Source organism: Dreissena polymorpha, chromosome 4 (assembly GCF_020536995.1).
Source record: "Dreissena polymorpha isolate Duluth1 chromosome 4, UMN_Dpol_1.0, whole genome shotgun sequence".
Taxonomy (NCBI): domain Eukaryota; kingdom Metazoa; phylum Mollusca; class Bivalvia; order Myida; family Dreissenidae; genus Dreissena; species Dreissena polymorpha.
Genome location: NC_068358.1, coordinates 1,946,667 through 1,962,808, shown reverse-complemented (window position 1 = coordinate 1,962,808; position 16,142 = coordinate 1,946,667). Strand labels below are relative to the sequence as shown.

At 35.6% G+C, this 16,142-nt stretch overlaps 1 protein-coding gene across 1 annotated transcript in view; it reads right to left on the bottom strand.

The window, feature by feature from the left end:
* LOC127879892 (transmembrane protein KIAA1109 homolog) overlaps positions 1 to 16,142 on the bottom strand; it is a 149,313-nt gene that overhangs the window by 120,150 nt on the left and 13,021 nt on the right. The window contains exons 9-15 of the mRNA XM_052426974.1: positions 12,531 to 12,672; positions 11,770 to 11,926; positions 11,020 to 11,190; positions 8,384 to 8,501; positions 7,952 to 8,107; positions 1,540 to 1,637; positions 423 to 589 (exon numbers count right to left, since the gene is read on the bottom strand). Of these exons, the coding sequence (XP_052282934.1) occupies positions 423 to 589; positions 1,540 to 1,637; positions 7,952 to 8,107; positions 8,384 to 8,501; positions 11,020 to 11,190; positions 11,770 to 11,926; positions 12,531 to 12,672 (1,009 nt within the window). The remainder of the gene's footprint in view (positions 1 to 422; positions 590 to 1,539; positions 1,638 to 7,951; positions 8,108 to 8,383; positions 8,502 to 11,019; positions 11,191 to 11,769; positions 11,927 to 12,530; positions 12,673 to 16,142) is intronic.

The following is a 16,142-nucleotide window of genomic DNA, read 5'->3' as shown; positions in this document are numbered from 1 at the left end:
ACCGACCAGTAAGCCCACAAACTTTGATCGGACAGAAGCTATTGTCCTTTAACATTTACAAGCTGACATTTAGGCCAATATTGCTCTGTACTATTTATTGGCTTATACCAAACATCTAAGCAAGTGGATTGATTAATAAAATGATAACATCAGCAAACATTAAGCTTGTTTTGTATAAGAAATATAATTCATCCTACAGACTAGCAAATCAACCAGACGACATTGTGAAAATTTGAAAAATATTAGAAATGTGTAATTTGCTTCAAAGGTTACAAGCCACTAGAGCTGAGCAGGCACTATACTATTAAATCAGCTTGCTAAAATACCTCTGGTAAATTAACCTGCAAAACAGACCCCAGCCGAAAATCTCTGCAACGATGAAGCACAATGAGGTAAGGTATACAATTTGACAATAACACAACCTTCTTTCAGTAAGTCTCCTCCACTGTTTCTCTATGTCATGGCAGAATGGTTTTTCCAGTAAGTTTCCATCACGGTCCACAATCTTTATGTTCTCAGCCAGAGCTATCACGACATGACGACTCGTGTTGTTCTCTGGCAGGTACAACCGACAGAACACCATCTCCACCTGAAATATAAATTCGTTTTGAAAAAGGCTAAAACAACCCAAGCATTTATGATATGAGCCGTGCTTTGGGAAAATAGGGTTTAATGCATGTGCAGAAAGTGTTGTCCCTGATAAGCCTGCGCAGTCCACACAGGCTCATTGGGTACAACACTTTCCACCTTCACTAGAATTTTGCTAACGAGAGACTTCCTTTTAACAAAAAATACCATATAATCAGTCAGTGTTGTTCTTGATAAGCCTGTTCAGAATGCACAGGCTAATCTGTGACAAATAAAATTCTCACATTTATTAAACCCCGTTGTCCCAGAATGAGACTCATATTGTAATTACAGTTCTGACCCCAGGACAATGGAGGTTCTCCAACTTAAATTATTAACCAACCAGAATGCTTGTTACATATCAACTGAATGTTTTTCACTTACTCTAAAATAGAACTTAATGATATTCATAATGATTTGGCCAAATGTTTGAAGATTGTGACCGCAATTGGGAATGTAAAGTCATGTAAATTGAAACTGTAAAAACTCAAAGGAAAATATGTTAAGATACATTATAGTTATATTTCAGAATTTAATAGAATGAAAAAAAACTGAAAAAATGGAATGTAAAGTTTCCATGATTTTGTGTCTCAGGCCAGAGGACACAAACATTATAATCTCCGTATTATCAACTTCAATGAAGAGGTCTGTAATCGAGCCTTGGTCTGGCATATCAAACTTTGTGCATGTGGGTAAAGTGGTGTCCCAGATTTGATCATAATTTGGGACAAAAATGGAATAAGTCCCTTCTAAACAAAAATCCAGTTTAAGCATAAAGTGTTGTCCCTGTTAATCCTGTGTGGACTGCGCGGGCTAATCTTGGACAACAATTTACGTACATGCATTAAGCCCTGTTATCCCAGGTAATGGCTCAAGTATTTCATTATTAGGTCACAGCAATGACCAGGCTACCTTGAATATGAGGCTGATGGCATTCTTGACCGGCAGGTAGTCTGTATAGGGCAACTGTATAGACAGGTCAAACAGTTCTCCACAGAAGGCTATGTGTGCTGAAAGGAAAAGTAGCACATAGTGAGTGTCATAGTATTCAACTTATTCAAGGTATGCTCTGAAAAAACAAACCCTTTGCATGCTGGGAAATTTGTCGTCTGCTAAAATGTCGTCTGCTGAATTTATAAAATTCGCATTTTCTTCGAATTTTTTCAAAGAATACTATCAGAATAGCAAACAGTTTGGATCCTGATGAGACGCCACGTTTTGTGGCGTCTCATCTGGATCCAAACTGTTTGCAAAGGCCTTAAAAATTTGGTTCCCGCATTGTAAGGGTTAATTCATGTTCTTAAAGTGTCGTCCCAGAAAAGCCTGTGCAGTCTTCACATGCTATAAAACGGATGACACATTCGGCCTAAACTGGATTTTTCATTAAAGAGCAACTTCTTTTAAACCAAAAATACCATAAAAGCAAAAAGCCTTGTGCCTGATAAGACTGTGCGGGATGCACAGGCTAAGCTGGGACAACACTAACTTAACTAACATGCATTAAGACCTTATTTCCTGGATTATTTCTTATTTTCATTTGTATTCATGTACATGTTATTAAGTTAACATATTGATACCATTAAACAGATTTCTATTCCCATGCATGTTATTGAAAGTCATTGAGGCATACACCACATTTAAACTGTGTGACTAGAAAATAGAGCCCTTTAATACTTTTCAAAATATAACTTAAGGTGCTTATTAAAAAATTATAATCTTCCTAGGCAAAATACATCTGTAAAATATCAAGTTGTTGACAAAGTCAATAAATACTATTGGGTTTGGTCATTGCAAAAAAAGGAAGGACTTTTTATACCAAAATACTATAAATAGGATCTAAGCAGTTGCCATTTCATAATTATTTTGTTACTATTAAGATTCTTTGTTAGCAAACAAGCTTTTGTCAAGAATTCTAACAAATTTTCTGAATAAATGAATGTAATTTGGCACATTTTAATAACCATCTGATCATTTTAATCAATTGCTTAAAAAAACCTCTCTGACTGAACCACACAACTAAAAGGATTTGTCATGAACAGAAATCTTGACAAATGGCACTTAACCAAAATTATGTCATTCAATAGACCTATAACTGACTAATCCACTGAATGCAAACACTAAACAAGAGCACTGCCTTGCGGGTGCAGACCGCTCATCTATTTTTCTTTTTAAAGGTGTAGGGACCTATCTCAATTTCAATCACAAAGGATGGAGGGGTGGAGTGGAGAGGGGTGTATAGTGTGGGGGTGTGGTCATTTATTACATTATCTTCCAAAAATGAAAAAAAAAAAATGAAATGTTATTTGTTGTTTTTTCGGGGGGGGGGGGGGGGGGGGGGGGGGGGGGGGGGGGGGGGGATTCTTGGGTGGGATGGTTGGACGGTATTTCAAAAATAAAAAAAAATAAAAAATATTTCTATTTTTTTTAACCATGTTTGAAAAAAACAAGAGATGTGTTTGTCAGAAACACAATGCCCCCTATTGCGCCGCTTTGAAATTATTATTTTATATTTTTTTAACTTTGACCTTGAAGGATGACCTTGACCTTCCACCACTCAAAATGTGCAGCTTTATGAGAAGGCCGCTTTGAAATAATATTTTTTTGACCTTTGAACTTGAAGGATGACCTTGACCTTGAAGGATGACCTTGAATTTCCACCACTCAAAATGTGCAGCTTCAAAATAACGCTGCTTTGAAATTATTATTTTTTTGACCTTTGACCTTAAAGCATTACCTTGACCTTGAAGAATGACATTGACCTTGAACTTCCACCACTCAAAATGTGCAGTTTCATGAGAACGCTGCTTTGAATTTTTTTTACCTTTGACATTAAGGGATGACCTTGACCTTGAAGGATGACCTTGACCTTCCACCACTCAAAATGTGCAGCTACATGAGAACGCCGCTTTCAATTTTTAATATTTTTTTTAACTTGAAGGATGACCTTGACCTTGAACTTCCACCACTCAAAATGTGCAGCTTCATGATAACGCCGCTTTGATTTTTTATATTTTGTTTGACCTTTGACCTTGAAGGATGACCTTGACCTTGAAGGATGACCTTGACCTTGAGCCTACACCACTAAAAATGTGCAGCTTCATGATAACGCCGCTTTGATTTTTTTTTACCGTTGACCTTGAAGGATGACCTTGACCTTGAAGAATGACCTTGAACTTCCTCCACTCAAAATGTGCAGCTTCATGATTATGCCGCTTTTAAATATTTTATTTGTTTTTTTACCTTTGACCTTGAAGGATGACCTTAACCTTGAAGGATGACCTTGAACTTCCACCACTCAAAATGTGCAGCTTCATGATTATGCCGCTTTGAAATTATTTATTTTTTGACCTTGAAGGATGACCTTGAAGGATGACCTTAACCTTTAACTTCCACCACTCAAAATGTGCAGCTTCATGAGATACACATGCATGCCAAATATCAATTTGCTATCTTCAATATTAAAAAAATTATGGCCTATGTTAAAGTTTTCGGACGGACAGACGCCATATATTTGACATTTGACCTTGAAGGATGACCATCACCTTTACCACTAAAAATGTTCAGCTCCATGAGATGCACATGCATGCCAAATATCAAGTTGCTATCTTCAATATTGAGAAAGTTATGGCCAATGTTAAAGTTTTCGGACGGACAGACACCACAAATTATACATTTGACCTTGAAGGATGACCTTGACCTTGACCTTTCACCACTCAAAATGTGCAGCTCCATGAGATACACATGCATGCCAAATATCAAGTTGCTATCTTAAAAAGTGAAAAAGTCATGGCCAAGGTTAAAGTTTTTTTCGGACTGACAGACGGACGAACTGACATACTGACGGACAGTTAAACTGCTATATGCCACCCATCCTACCTGGGGCATAAAAATTATTTTTTTGGGGTGTGGTTGGGGGAGGGGGTATAGTGTGAGGGTGTGGTGGTCATTTATTAGATGATCTTTAATTTAAAAAAAATAATGGGGGGATTGAGGGGGGGATGGGGGGGGGAGGCTTGGGGGATGGTTTGGACGGAGTCAATTGTGGTATGTCAGGTAAGAGTTGTTTTGTCAAAGTATCAATGAAATCTAATCATAAATAAAGAAGTTATGGCAATTTTAGCAAAATTTAATAATTTGACCTTGAGAGTCAAGGTCATTCAAAGGTCAAGGTAAAATTTAACTTGCCAGGTACAGTACCCTCATGATAGCATGAAAGTATTTTAAGTTTAAAAGCAATAGCCTTGATACTTTAGAAGTTAAGTGAATCTAAGGCCACAATTAAAATATTGTTGGTTTGCCCTTTACCGACCCTAAATTTTACAGGTGGGGAGGTAGGTAGGAAAATTATTTTATTTTATTTGAGAAATTATATTTTTAATACACTTATAGTCTATGAATATTTAAAACACTGTTATTAAAGCACTGTTGCAGTGTACGAAGCCCTATGAAGCTTAATATATTAATATCAAATGCATGCTTGTGTGTTATTACATCAAATATTTGTTCATTATAATATGTTAATTGCTCAAATGCATTTGCAATTATTTAACATCCAGACATTTTTTATTTTTAACTTAAACCTTTCCCTTAAATTTGGCTTAATTAGCATGCAACAAGCATTGAAGGATTGTAGAAAGACAGCCCAAAGCCTTATATGGAAAAATTCAGACATGGCGAAAGACCGTCACATTTTGCAGGCCAGACTTGCCAACCAGGAGAAACAATTTACAGGCCAGTTGAAATTTGAACATGCCTCAATTTTAAGTGTTTGACCGGTTAGTGCATAGTCTCGGCATGGCAAAGTAAATTCATAAAAGGGCAAACTGAACATTATTATAAAGCATTATTTCTTCTTGAATGCTCTGAGCTTTTATGAGTACATACGTACTGCTCAGAGGGTCAATAGCTGGGAGTTGTATTATTGCAACTAACATAAGCATGAAAACTTGATTTGGGGAAATAAATTAAGGGTGTTAGTTTCAGTTTGTGGATATATTAACGCTTTCAACATATATACTTGAGTGTTGTCGATGTATTTAGCTAAGAGACATTAATATATTAAATAAGTTTACCTTTACATATCCATTTCACTAACATGCCATTACAGTAAACTGTTTAGTGTGGCAAACATAATAAAGCAGAATATGCACATGAATCTGATTAAACACAGATCCACTTGCATATAAATCAAATCATGTTTGTCTTTTAATTTGCATTTTCGAACGATAATCCTGTAACTGTTAGATGTATTTTTCTTTGCGAGTAGACTGCATTCCAATTTTCAAACACTTGTTCTGTGACATTCAGTTCATACATTTCCAAAAAAAAAAGAGTTTTATTTGTATCTAAAACGTATGCTCCATCAGAGAATGACATGCTCTTTTCATTAATCCATACTAATTATATGATGTCCGTCGTAAATTTTATAGTCATTTGTCCTCACTGAACATCGTTATTTCTTTTAATTGTCCGCCATCTTGGATCACGTTAACAACATGTGTACAACAAACGTAAACTCGTATATGTCCGACTACTTTCGCGAACCAATAGTTAAGTATGATGTCGTTCGGCCATTTTCACGGAACACCGCCTCAATCGGGACTCCTCGGACAATTCCGCCATAACGGCGATCGTGGTGTAGCCCACTGTCCGATGCGTTCAGATTGAACACCGCCTATCGCGATGCTGGTTATAGACGCTTGCATTACTGTCTATTCTGGGGCGTATGAAATTCCAACCATTGGAGCAACCTAGATCTGTCAGGGGCGTTAATAATAGACAGCGATATAAATACGCTCACGAATAAATATTGCAGTCAGCTCTTTTATGATCGTAAAAAAAAAACGAAAATAAAAAAAATACGTTTTCAGAAATCGCAATAAAAAATTTTGGGTCGGGGGGTAAAAAGTGGGTCGGTCGGTAAAGGGCAAACAAACTCAATTTTAATTTAGGCCTAAACACAAAATGTAATCATATATTCGAAGTTACTAAGTCAAAAAAGGGCCATAATTCGGTAAAAATGACAACCAGAGTTATGCAACTTGTCCTTTACTGTCCCCTTATGATAGTTTGCGAGTGTTCCAAGTATGAAAGCAATATCTATGATACTTTAGGGGTAAAGTGGACCAAAACACAAAACTTAACCAAATTTTCAAGTATAAAGGGCCCATTATTCCGTCAAAATGCCAGTCAGAGTTACATAACTTTGCCTGCACAGTCCCCTTACAATAGTTAGTAAGTGTTGCAAGTATGAAAGCAATGGCTTTGATACTTTAGGAAAAAAGTGGACCTTAACACAAAACTTAACCAAATTTTCAATTTTCTAAGTATAAAAAGGGCACATAATTCTGTCAAAATGCCAATCAGAGTTACATAACTTTGCCTGCACAGTCCCCTTATGATAGTTAGTAAGTTTTGCAAGTATGAAAGCAATAGCTTTGATACTTAAGGAATAAAATGGACCTAAACACAAAACTTAACCAAAATTTAAAGTATAAAAAGGGCACATAATTCTGTCAAAATGCAAGCCAGAGTAATCTTACTTTGCCTGCCCAGTCCCCTCATGATAGTAAGTAAGTGTACCAAGTTTGAATGCAATAGCATTGATACTTTATGAGAAAAGTGTACCTAAACGCAAAACTTAACCGGACGCCGACGCTGACGCCAAGGTGATGACAATAGCTCATAATTAACAAAAAAAAAAAAATAGATGAGCTAAAAATGAGTTTGTACACAACTTTAAGAAGAAAATATTTGTGATGGCAGTCTCACGTTAAAAACAAGGCATGTCATATAAAGAGAATACATGGTCATAATTGCATAAGGATAATGTTTATTTATGGTGGCTTATAAAACGCTTAGAAAACCCCAAGCCTTGGTGTGTTAACATATGCGGGATTATACTAGGTTAGTATTGCATAATGATATGTTTATTTAGGGCACCTAAGAAAACGCTAAGAAAACCACAAGCCTTGGCGTGTAAACATATTTTACACCATTGGGTATTATTTTGTCCATGTAGGCGTGATGCGGGAATAAAATGAGGCACGCTATGGGAAAACTGGGCTTGATGCATGTGCATAAAGTTTCGTCCCAGATTAGCCAGTGCAGTTCGCACTGGCTAATACAGGACAATTTTTTTCCAAGTACACTGGATTTTCTCTAAGAAGACACTTGCTTGAAATAAAAAATACCATAAAAGCTGAAAGTGTCTTCCCTGATTAGCCTGTGCAGACTGCACAGGCTAATCAGGGAAGACACTTCACTCACATGCATTCAGCCCAGTTTTTCACCAGAACACAGCTAAATGAGTCATTCTACCCACCATTCTCTGGGTTGTGAGAGGACGTGTCTATCCAGTTGTATTCGTTACAAAGCGTCACCAGCTCAAACTGGTTGATCAGGATGTTGATACCATACGTGTATGGGGCAAAGTGGAACACATCTGGTACGCTCTTTTTAGACCAATCATCTATCAGATCTGAATTCAAGCAAACACAAAGTGTTTTACTTTGTATTGGGTACCAGATTTTCTATATCAAACACAATGTTTAAATCTTTGATCAGTTATTTTTATAATAAAAATGGCATAAAACAGCTTAAAAACAGCAGGATTTTTATCATACCCCAGTTCTGAGCCGTTTTAAATCAAGTTAATGTAATAAAGCCAAAAACATAAGAACGATTATAAATATATAGTTTACAGTAATCAAATATCAAAATGAAACAAAACTACTATTCTCTTAAGAATACCTACCACTGAAGAATTGCATGTGCGCAAATATCAGGTAGAGTGTAGCCTTGGTGGCCGTAAACGAGCACTTCCAATCTTGATGATTGTTCCACTGTAGGGGGTAGACTGCAGCCACATTGAACTGAAAACGAGGCAGAAGTTCAAAATACAGTGATTCTACAAGTAAGTGATTTAGGTGTTTGAGTGAAGCTTCCTGTTTTTCCAAGCCTTGATATCAGAAGTTAGAAAACCATATACAGTCTTAGCTGACCTAGCCTCATCTTGATGAAATGATCACCCAAACTAAGCAGTCAGTCTGGATTACCCCAGACATTATTACACCTGGGTTTTAACTGTAACCTTAACCCTTTGAATGCTCGGAAATTTGTCTTCTGCTAAAATGTCTTCTGCTGAATTTCTAAAATTAGCATTTTCTTCCATTTTTTTCAAAGAATACTATCAGAATAGCAAACAGTTTGGATCCTGATGAGACACCACGTTCTGTGGCGTCTCATCTGGATCCAAACTGTTTGCAAAGGCCTTCAAAATTCGATTCCCGCACTGAAAGGGTTAAGTATGCTGTCTGTCAGCAGCCAGTATATTTCATGACACCATTTTTCACTTGCATTAAGCTAAAACCAGACTGTCATTCTTAGATGCAAAAAGTTAACATTCAATTTGATCTGCATTGTTTGTCATGCACGTCTAAAAGCATAGCAACTATTGTGTCTCTATTGGGCAGGTAAAAATTCTTATAGCAGAAACTGCCTTATATATATGAGTCGTGTTCTGAGAAAACACATGCATTATGCCCAGTTTTCTCAGAACACGACTCATATATAAAGGCCCAATGTGAGAAAATAAATACCAGGGTCTTGAAAAGATTTGGTTTTATATGTGATAGATAAAGGTAAATCTTCCATGTAAAATACTTCAGAGTATGTTACACGTTTTAACTAATTATCACTAATAAAGAGATCCCTTATTGGTACTCAAAAACATCATGGTAGAATGTGTAAATAAGTCTGGAAATAGTTCCTGTGATTACATGCGAGCTACAAAACTAATGGAAATGTGAGTTTGAAGCGTCTGAAATAGGACACAGGATACAGTATCTGTAGACATTAAAGGATTATCAATATTTTGACATTTGATGATGGTTTTTTTAATGAGGATGATACTTTTAGCTTACCAACCATCTTAAAAGTGGTCGTGTGCCTTGAGCGGCCGCTTTGACCAGTTCCCAGTTAACACTGGTTATACAATATCTTTTATTCAGTGGATTATTACCCTTTTTGTGCTTCTGTTACATAACTATCTAATAATTACACAGGTTGGACTAGAATATTTACTGATTTCTCATAATTTCTCACTACAGTACCAGTTAATTATAAAGGAATTACTCAAACTAGCAAAGGCCCTAGACTATTGCCTGTGACCCCACCCAACTTAACTGTTGTAAGCAGGTAGTGTTCACAACGTTTCCCAAACAACTAACAATGAAAAATGCCCCAACACCTAGCAGCTTTTTTTTCCAAAATCATTTTCGAACTCAGTCCTACTTCATATAATTTGTTTATATGCAAGCAAGTTTCACTGTGATTGGGTAAAAAAAAGTGACTTCTTGGAGAGTTTGAATGTTTTTGCTGCTGCAAAAAAAGAACATCCTCATGGAGGCCATGCTTTTCGATGGACAGGAACAATATCTTATTCATGGGGAAGTCATTAAAGAAAACTTTTAGAGCAGGTGTCATGAAGATTGTGTTACCAAATGAGACTTCTAGAGTGTTGTTATGTTTTTTTCTTGATTCTGACCTATTGACCTTTTTGGTCACCCCAGTTACCCAGTTTTTGACTCATCTGACACACCATTTGGATAATTATTCTCAAGATGTTTCATGGTAAAAGGGCAATAAATGTTGCCTTCAGAGTGTTCACAAGCTTTTTATTTATATTGACTTAGTTGCTTAGTTTTCAAGACCGTCTCACCTTGTTTTTAACTTGGCTAAGATATCATTGGGACTAATGTTGTGTAAATGTTTAATTAATATTGACCAAATAGATGCAGCCTCTATAGTAGTAAACTTTTTTTTGTATATGAACTAGTGACCTAGATTTTGACACAACATTAGCCAGTTTGGGAAGCTGCTGAGATATCATAGGGCAAATTTTCTGACCAAGTCTTTCATAAAGATTGGGCAATAAATGTGGCCTCCAGAGTGTTCATACATTTCTTTAATTTTGCCTAGTGACCTTAGTCCTAATTTTTTATCCAACATGACTCAGTTTCAAAACTTGGCCAAGATCCATGTATTATTGGAGCAAATTATTTATCCGAGTTTCATGAAAATTGGGAAATAAATACTGCCTGTAGAGTGTTCACACAACAAAAGTTGACAATGCAAGATGCACAAAGCATAATGCATGAAAGAAAAATGGAGATCACAAAAGCTTACCAGCTCAGATAAGCAAAAAATTGGCAGGTGAATTATTTTAACAAAATAATTAATGTGCTATCCATTCATTGAAACAATATATATAATTAATAAAATATATTAATAGATCCTAAGAAAAAATGGGTGATAACATGCATGTTTAACATACTATAATTTTACTTTTACAAAGTGGCAAAAAGTTCTCATTATGAAACGAATGCTTACATCCAGTGTCTCACAGTGTAGCAGTGTTCTAAATTTCATGCTGGTAGTGGCTTCCAGTAAGAGTAGCTGCCCCTGAATTACTGATGTGTAACCTGTCTCTCCTGTGATCCAAGGAATGGAAGCTTCCACGTAGGACCCTTGACCCATGTTCATGTGGATTGCCTGTGTTTCCTTGGTAATAAATCAAAGCAGTGTTCTTTATTTAGTTAAAAAACGAAAAATCTGTAACTGTTTGTTCCTTTGAATCAAACAAGATATAGTTGTTTCCAAGTGATCAAAGCTTGCATTTTTTTTTTCAAAAAATGTAAATTTTTAATGTTTCACGTCATGCCTTTAGCTGTATTTATCATTCGTTAATCTAGATGAGTCACAAAGACAATGCATTTCTTCCACAATTCGCCAATATTAGTCATAGCCAACATTCCTTCATTTTTGAACACTTACACACCCAACTTGTTCAGTTGAGAAATTGACCGAGCCGTGAAACAGCAGTCTATTCAACAATACTTTCTCTAAGAAGGTATAGTGTAAAAAAACGGAGGCAATAATTATACCAAATTGTTTGAAGTTAAAATTTCTTCTTAACAATCTCCTACACTCAAAGGTTGTTAAGCAAAATTTGATATCAATACCAATATAAGATAAGTGTGATGCCTTATGCTTTCCTGCACAAAAGAGATAATTATTTCTAAATATGAAAAAAAGCATAATAATATTCAATAATCCTGCAATGGATTGCACAACGCATACCGAATTCTTAGTAAACAACACATCAAAGGTTGCCTTGGCTACAATGTTCAATCGGAACTCGAACGTCTTGAATATCCTGGTTTCCCCAGGCACAGGTATATTGGTGGGCACCATCGGCTGGTAGTCAGACGGGTAGAAGAACTTCCATAAATACTCCCTAAAAGAAAAAAGCTTTGTATGTGAAGTGAACTGATTAAAAAATGTGTTTAAACATTTTAATGAACATGATAAGCAATAATGGTGACAAAAGAAGAAAAAACAAAAGAACATTATTTGTAGATAAGGTTTAACTTATATTAACATTTTATCTAGAAATTTCAATTTATAATCTATTGAGGGTGCAGTGGTCAAGTTGGAATATGTGTTTAAGTGGACACAGTGTTGACCAACAGAGAACATGGGAGAACAGTGGGAGAACATGGGCATGAGGGTTGTGGGGTTCCCTGCTCAAACCCACCCTGACAACTGATTTTCTTGATACAGACATTAATCCCATATTTGCTCCTCTAAATACAGGTGTATTAATTGATACCTGAGAGATGCACGTGTATGTCAATATTAGACCATAAAACTGACATTTAATTTAAAATTATTTATTGTATGTTGTCATAAAGGTAAAACAACCGACATCTAAGCAATAGTTGTATATTGGGCCATTTGTTTTGTAAAATAACCTTTGTATTGAAACAATATCAGGATTTTTTTAATTGAATAAATGTCCTATGATTTGTATTACTAAGTTTTGTATACACAGGCCTGACCTCTGTCTGTCAGCCCATGGTCCATAGTTGAAGTCTGTGTTTTTACCACACTCTATGTGCATCGCTATAGTCGGGTAAGTGCGGGTCATGGATGTTTCTCCATCAGTAAGTTCTACACGCTCTGGTTCAAACGGTACAACACCTGTAAAGAATATAGGAGGAGATTTCAACTTTTATAAAACGTAAGAGTTGTGTCATGCAAAAATGGGTCTAAAGCCATAATCAGCCAGCATAGCTTCAGACCAGCCTGCACAGAAGCTACCCTGCTAGCTAATGAGACCAAGAAGCCTTGTGTGATTTTATAGCAGCAAGTGTAGCTCCTGACAAGACTTAGCCATTGCATAGGCTGGTCTTGAGGGAGGTACACTGACCGCATACGGAATAAGACCCGTTTTCTCATAACGCGGCTAACATCTTACATGACCTGTGACAACCGTATTTTACACATATGCTTTAAGTGTCTTTCCAAAACCCTCTATGCAGTAGAAACATTGAATTTATATAAACGTAAATTTTCGTTTTGTACGAAATAAAAATATAAATGTATTTAGTACCTATTCAGATGTACAGGCTAACTGACTTCAGAGGTCTTACTCCCCATTCTATTCACAAACTATATAATGAAATACTTAAATACTACAATAACAGGGTTGGCACCAATCGACCGCACCCGGTTTTAACTGGCGGTTATTATCAGTTAAAACCGCCCCGGTCAATACTCCCGAAGTGGTCATTTCTGGTCAATACTGGTGATTACCCCCAATTTTGATGAATATTCCATGCTTAATTAAACAATATTGATAATATAAATTTAACAGACATGTTGTTAATAATGTCTTAAGCTATTAATACCCACTAGTTTATACCTGTTCATGCAATTTGTAGGCCAATCTCTCAAAATTTAGCAGATTAGTCTAAGTCGGTCAATTGGATTTTTCTAGTTGATTGAACTTTTTTTCAAGTCTAATGACTTATGAATGTTCCCATAATTCTGTGCTTGATTCAACAAGAACCTGTCAATTACTATGTATTAGTTGTTCCTCACAGTCCCCCAGTCTTCTCACCTATACAGGTTGGGGCACCCAAAACTGATAATAGGGCCTTAAATGGCACCTTTTTGGCACGAACCTTACCTGTCATGTATTCTTACTCAGATTTCTTTAAGTACATTTTAAACAAAATAGTGAAACAATATTTTATTTTCAATTGATATAAAAATAAAAAACATAAGAAATAATTATTAAAAGAAAAAAATAATTGAAAAGAAGAGTCTAGAGTAGACCCACAATTGGAAAACATTATTTGTTGGCAAAATCAAGAACTTTGATTGCTTATTCATTTGAAGACCAATTGAACTTTTAAATATGGAAGGAAAAAAACCCTCTTAATACAGAAAGGAGACAAGTTAGAAGTAACTATTAAATTATTGCAAGTTATCTCCTTTTGTGTGAGTGAAATGAAATAGCCTAAGGGCAGATTTGCTTCATTGTCAATATCAGAGACATAACACTGCATGCATTTTATTACCAATTAAGGCTTATGGTCCAGATTTATGACCCTAGAAAACACAACAGTTCTGTATGTCCATCTGCTTATCAAATAGATCTATCAATAGATCAGTGAAATACTATGGTTACTACAATAGTAATAATACTTTAGTAAAAGATGTGATACACTGAGATAAAGATATTGCCTTAGTCCATATGTATTCTAAGCCGTTTCCATAAATGATAAAGAAGTATTTTTTTTACAGCTTTAAAGATTTTTTTTTTACAATAAAAAACTAAAAAAAAGTTTATCAATTAAAGAATAATGATTGATTTAATATAGAATAGCTTTAAGTCTTCCTTTGTGATGTTTAAATTCTACAATTTTCAATCGAGCAGTATTGACCAGTATTGACTGGTTTTAACCGGGTATTGACTGCCGGCCCGGTCAATACTCAATTGGCCGGTCAATATGCCAACCCTGACAATAAAAGTATTTCAAACGCTTAAATATGTCTGTTTAAATTTTTATGGGGATACAGATCCTTAAGGGAATAAAGAATATAGGAGGAGATTTCAACTTTTATAAAACGTAAGAGTTGTGTCATGCAAAAATGGGTCTAAAGCCATAATCAGCCAGCATAGCTTCAGACCAGCCTGCACAGAAGCTACCCTGCTAGCTAATGAGACCAAGAAGCCTTGTGTGATTTTATAGCAGCAAGTGTAGCTCCTGACAAGACTTAGCCATTGCATAGGCTGGTCTTGAGGGAGGTACACTGACCGCATACGGAATAAGACCCGTTTTCTTATAACGCGGCTAACATCTTACATGACCTGTGACAACCGTATTTTACACATATGCTTTAAGTGTCTTTCCAAAACCCTCTATGCAGTAGAAACATTGAATTTATATAAACGTAAATTTTCGTTTTGTACGAAATAAAAATATAAATGTATTTAGTACCTATTTAGATGTACAGGCTAACTGACTTCAGAGGTCTTACTCCCCATTCTATTCACGAACTATATAATGAAATACTTAAATACTACAATAACAGGGTTGGCACCAATCGACCGCACCCGGTTTTAACTGGCGGTTATTATCAGTTAAAACCGCCCCGGTCAATACTCCCGAAGTGGTCATTTCTGGTCAATACTGGTGATTACCCCCAATTTTGATGAATATTCCATGCTTAATTAAACAATATTGATAATATAAATTTAACAGACATGTTGTTAATAATGTCTTAAGCTATTAATACCCACTAGTTTATACCTGTTCATGCAATTTGTAGGCCAATCTCTCAAAATTTAGCAGATTAGTCTAAGTCGGTCAATTGGATTTTTCTAGTTGATTGAACTTTTTTTCAAGTCTAATGACTTATGAATGTTCCCATAATTCTGTGCTTGATTCAACAAGAACCTGTCAATTACTATGTATTAGTTGTTCCTCACAGTCCCCCAGTCTTCTCACCTATACAGGTTGGGGCACCCAAAACTGATAATAGGGCCTTAAATGGCACCTTTTTGGCACGAACCTTACCTGTCATGTATTCTTACTCAGATTTCTTTAAGTACATTTTAAACAAAATAGTGAAACAATATTTTATTTTCAATTGATATAAAAATAAAAAACATAAGAAATAATTATTAAAAGAAAAAAATAATTGAAAAGAAGAGTCTAGAGTAGACCCACAATTGGAAAACATTATTTGTTGGCAAAATCAAGAACTTTGATTGCTTATTCATTTGAAGACCAATTGAACTTTTAAATATGGAAGGAAAAAAACCCTCTTAATACAGAAAGGAGACAAGTTAGAAGTAACTATTAAATTATTGCAAGTTATCTCCTTTTGTGTGAGTGAAATGAAATAGCCTAAGGGCAGATTTGCTTCATTGTCAATATCAGAGACATAACACTGCATGCATTTTATTACCAATTAAGGCTTATGGTCCAGATTTATGACCCTAGAAAACACAACAGTTCTGTATGTCCATCTGCTTATCAAATAGATCTATCAATAGATCAGTGAAATACTATGGTTACTACAATAGTAATAATACTTTAGTAAAAGATGTGATACACTGAGATAAAGATATTGCCTTAGTCCATATGTATTCTAAG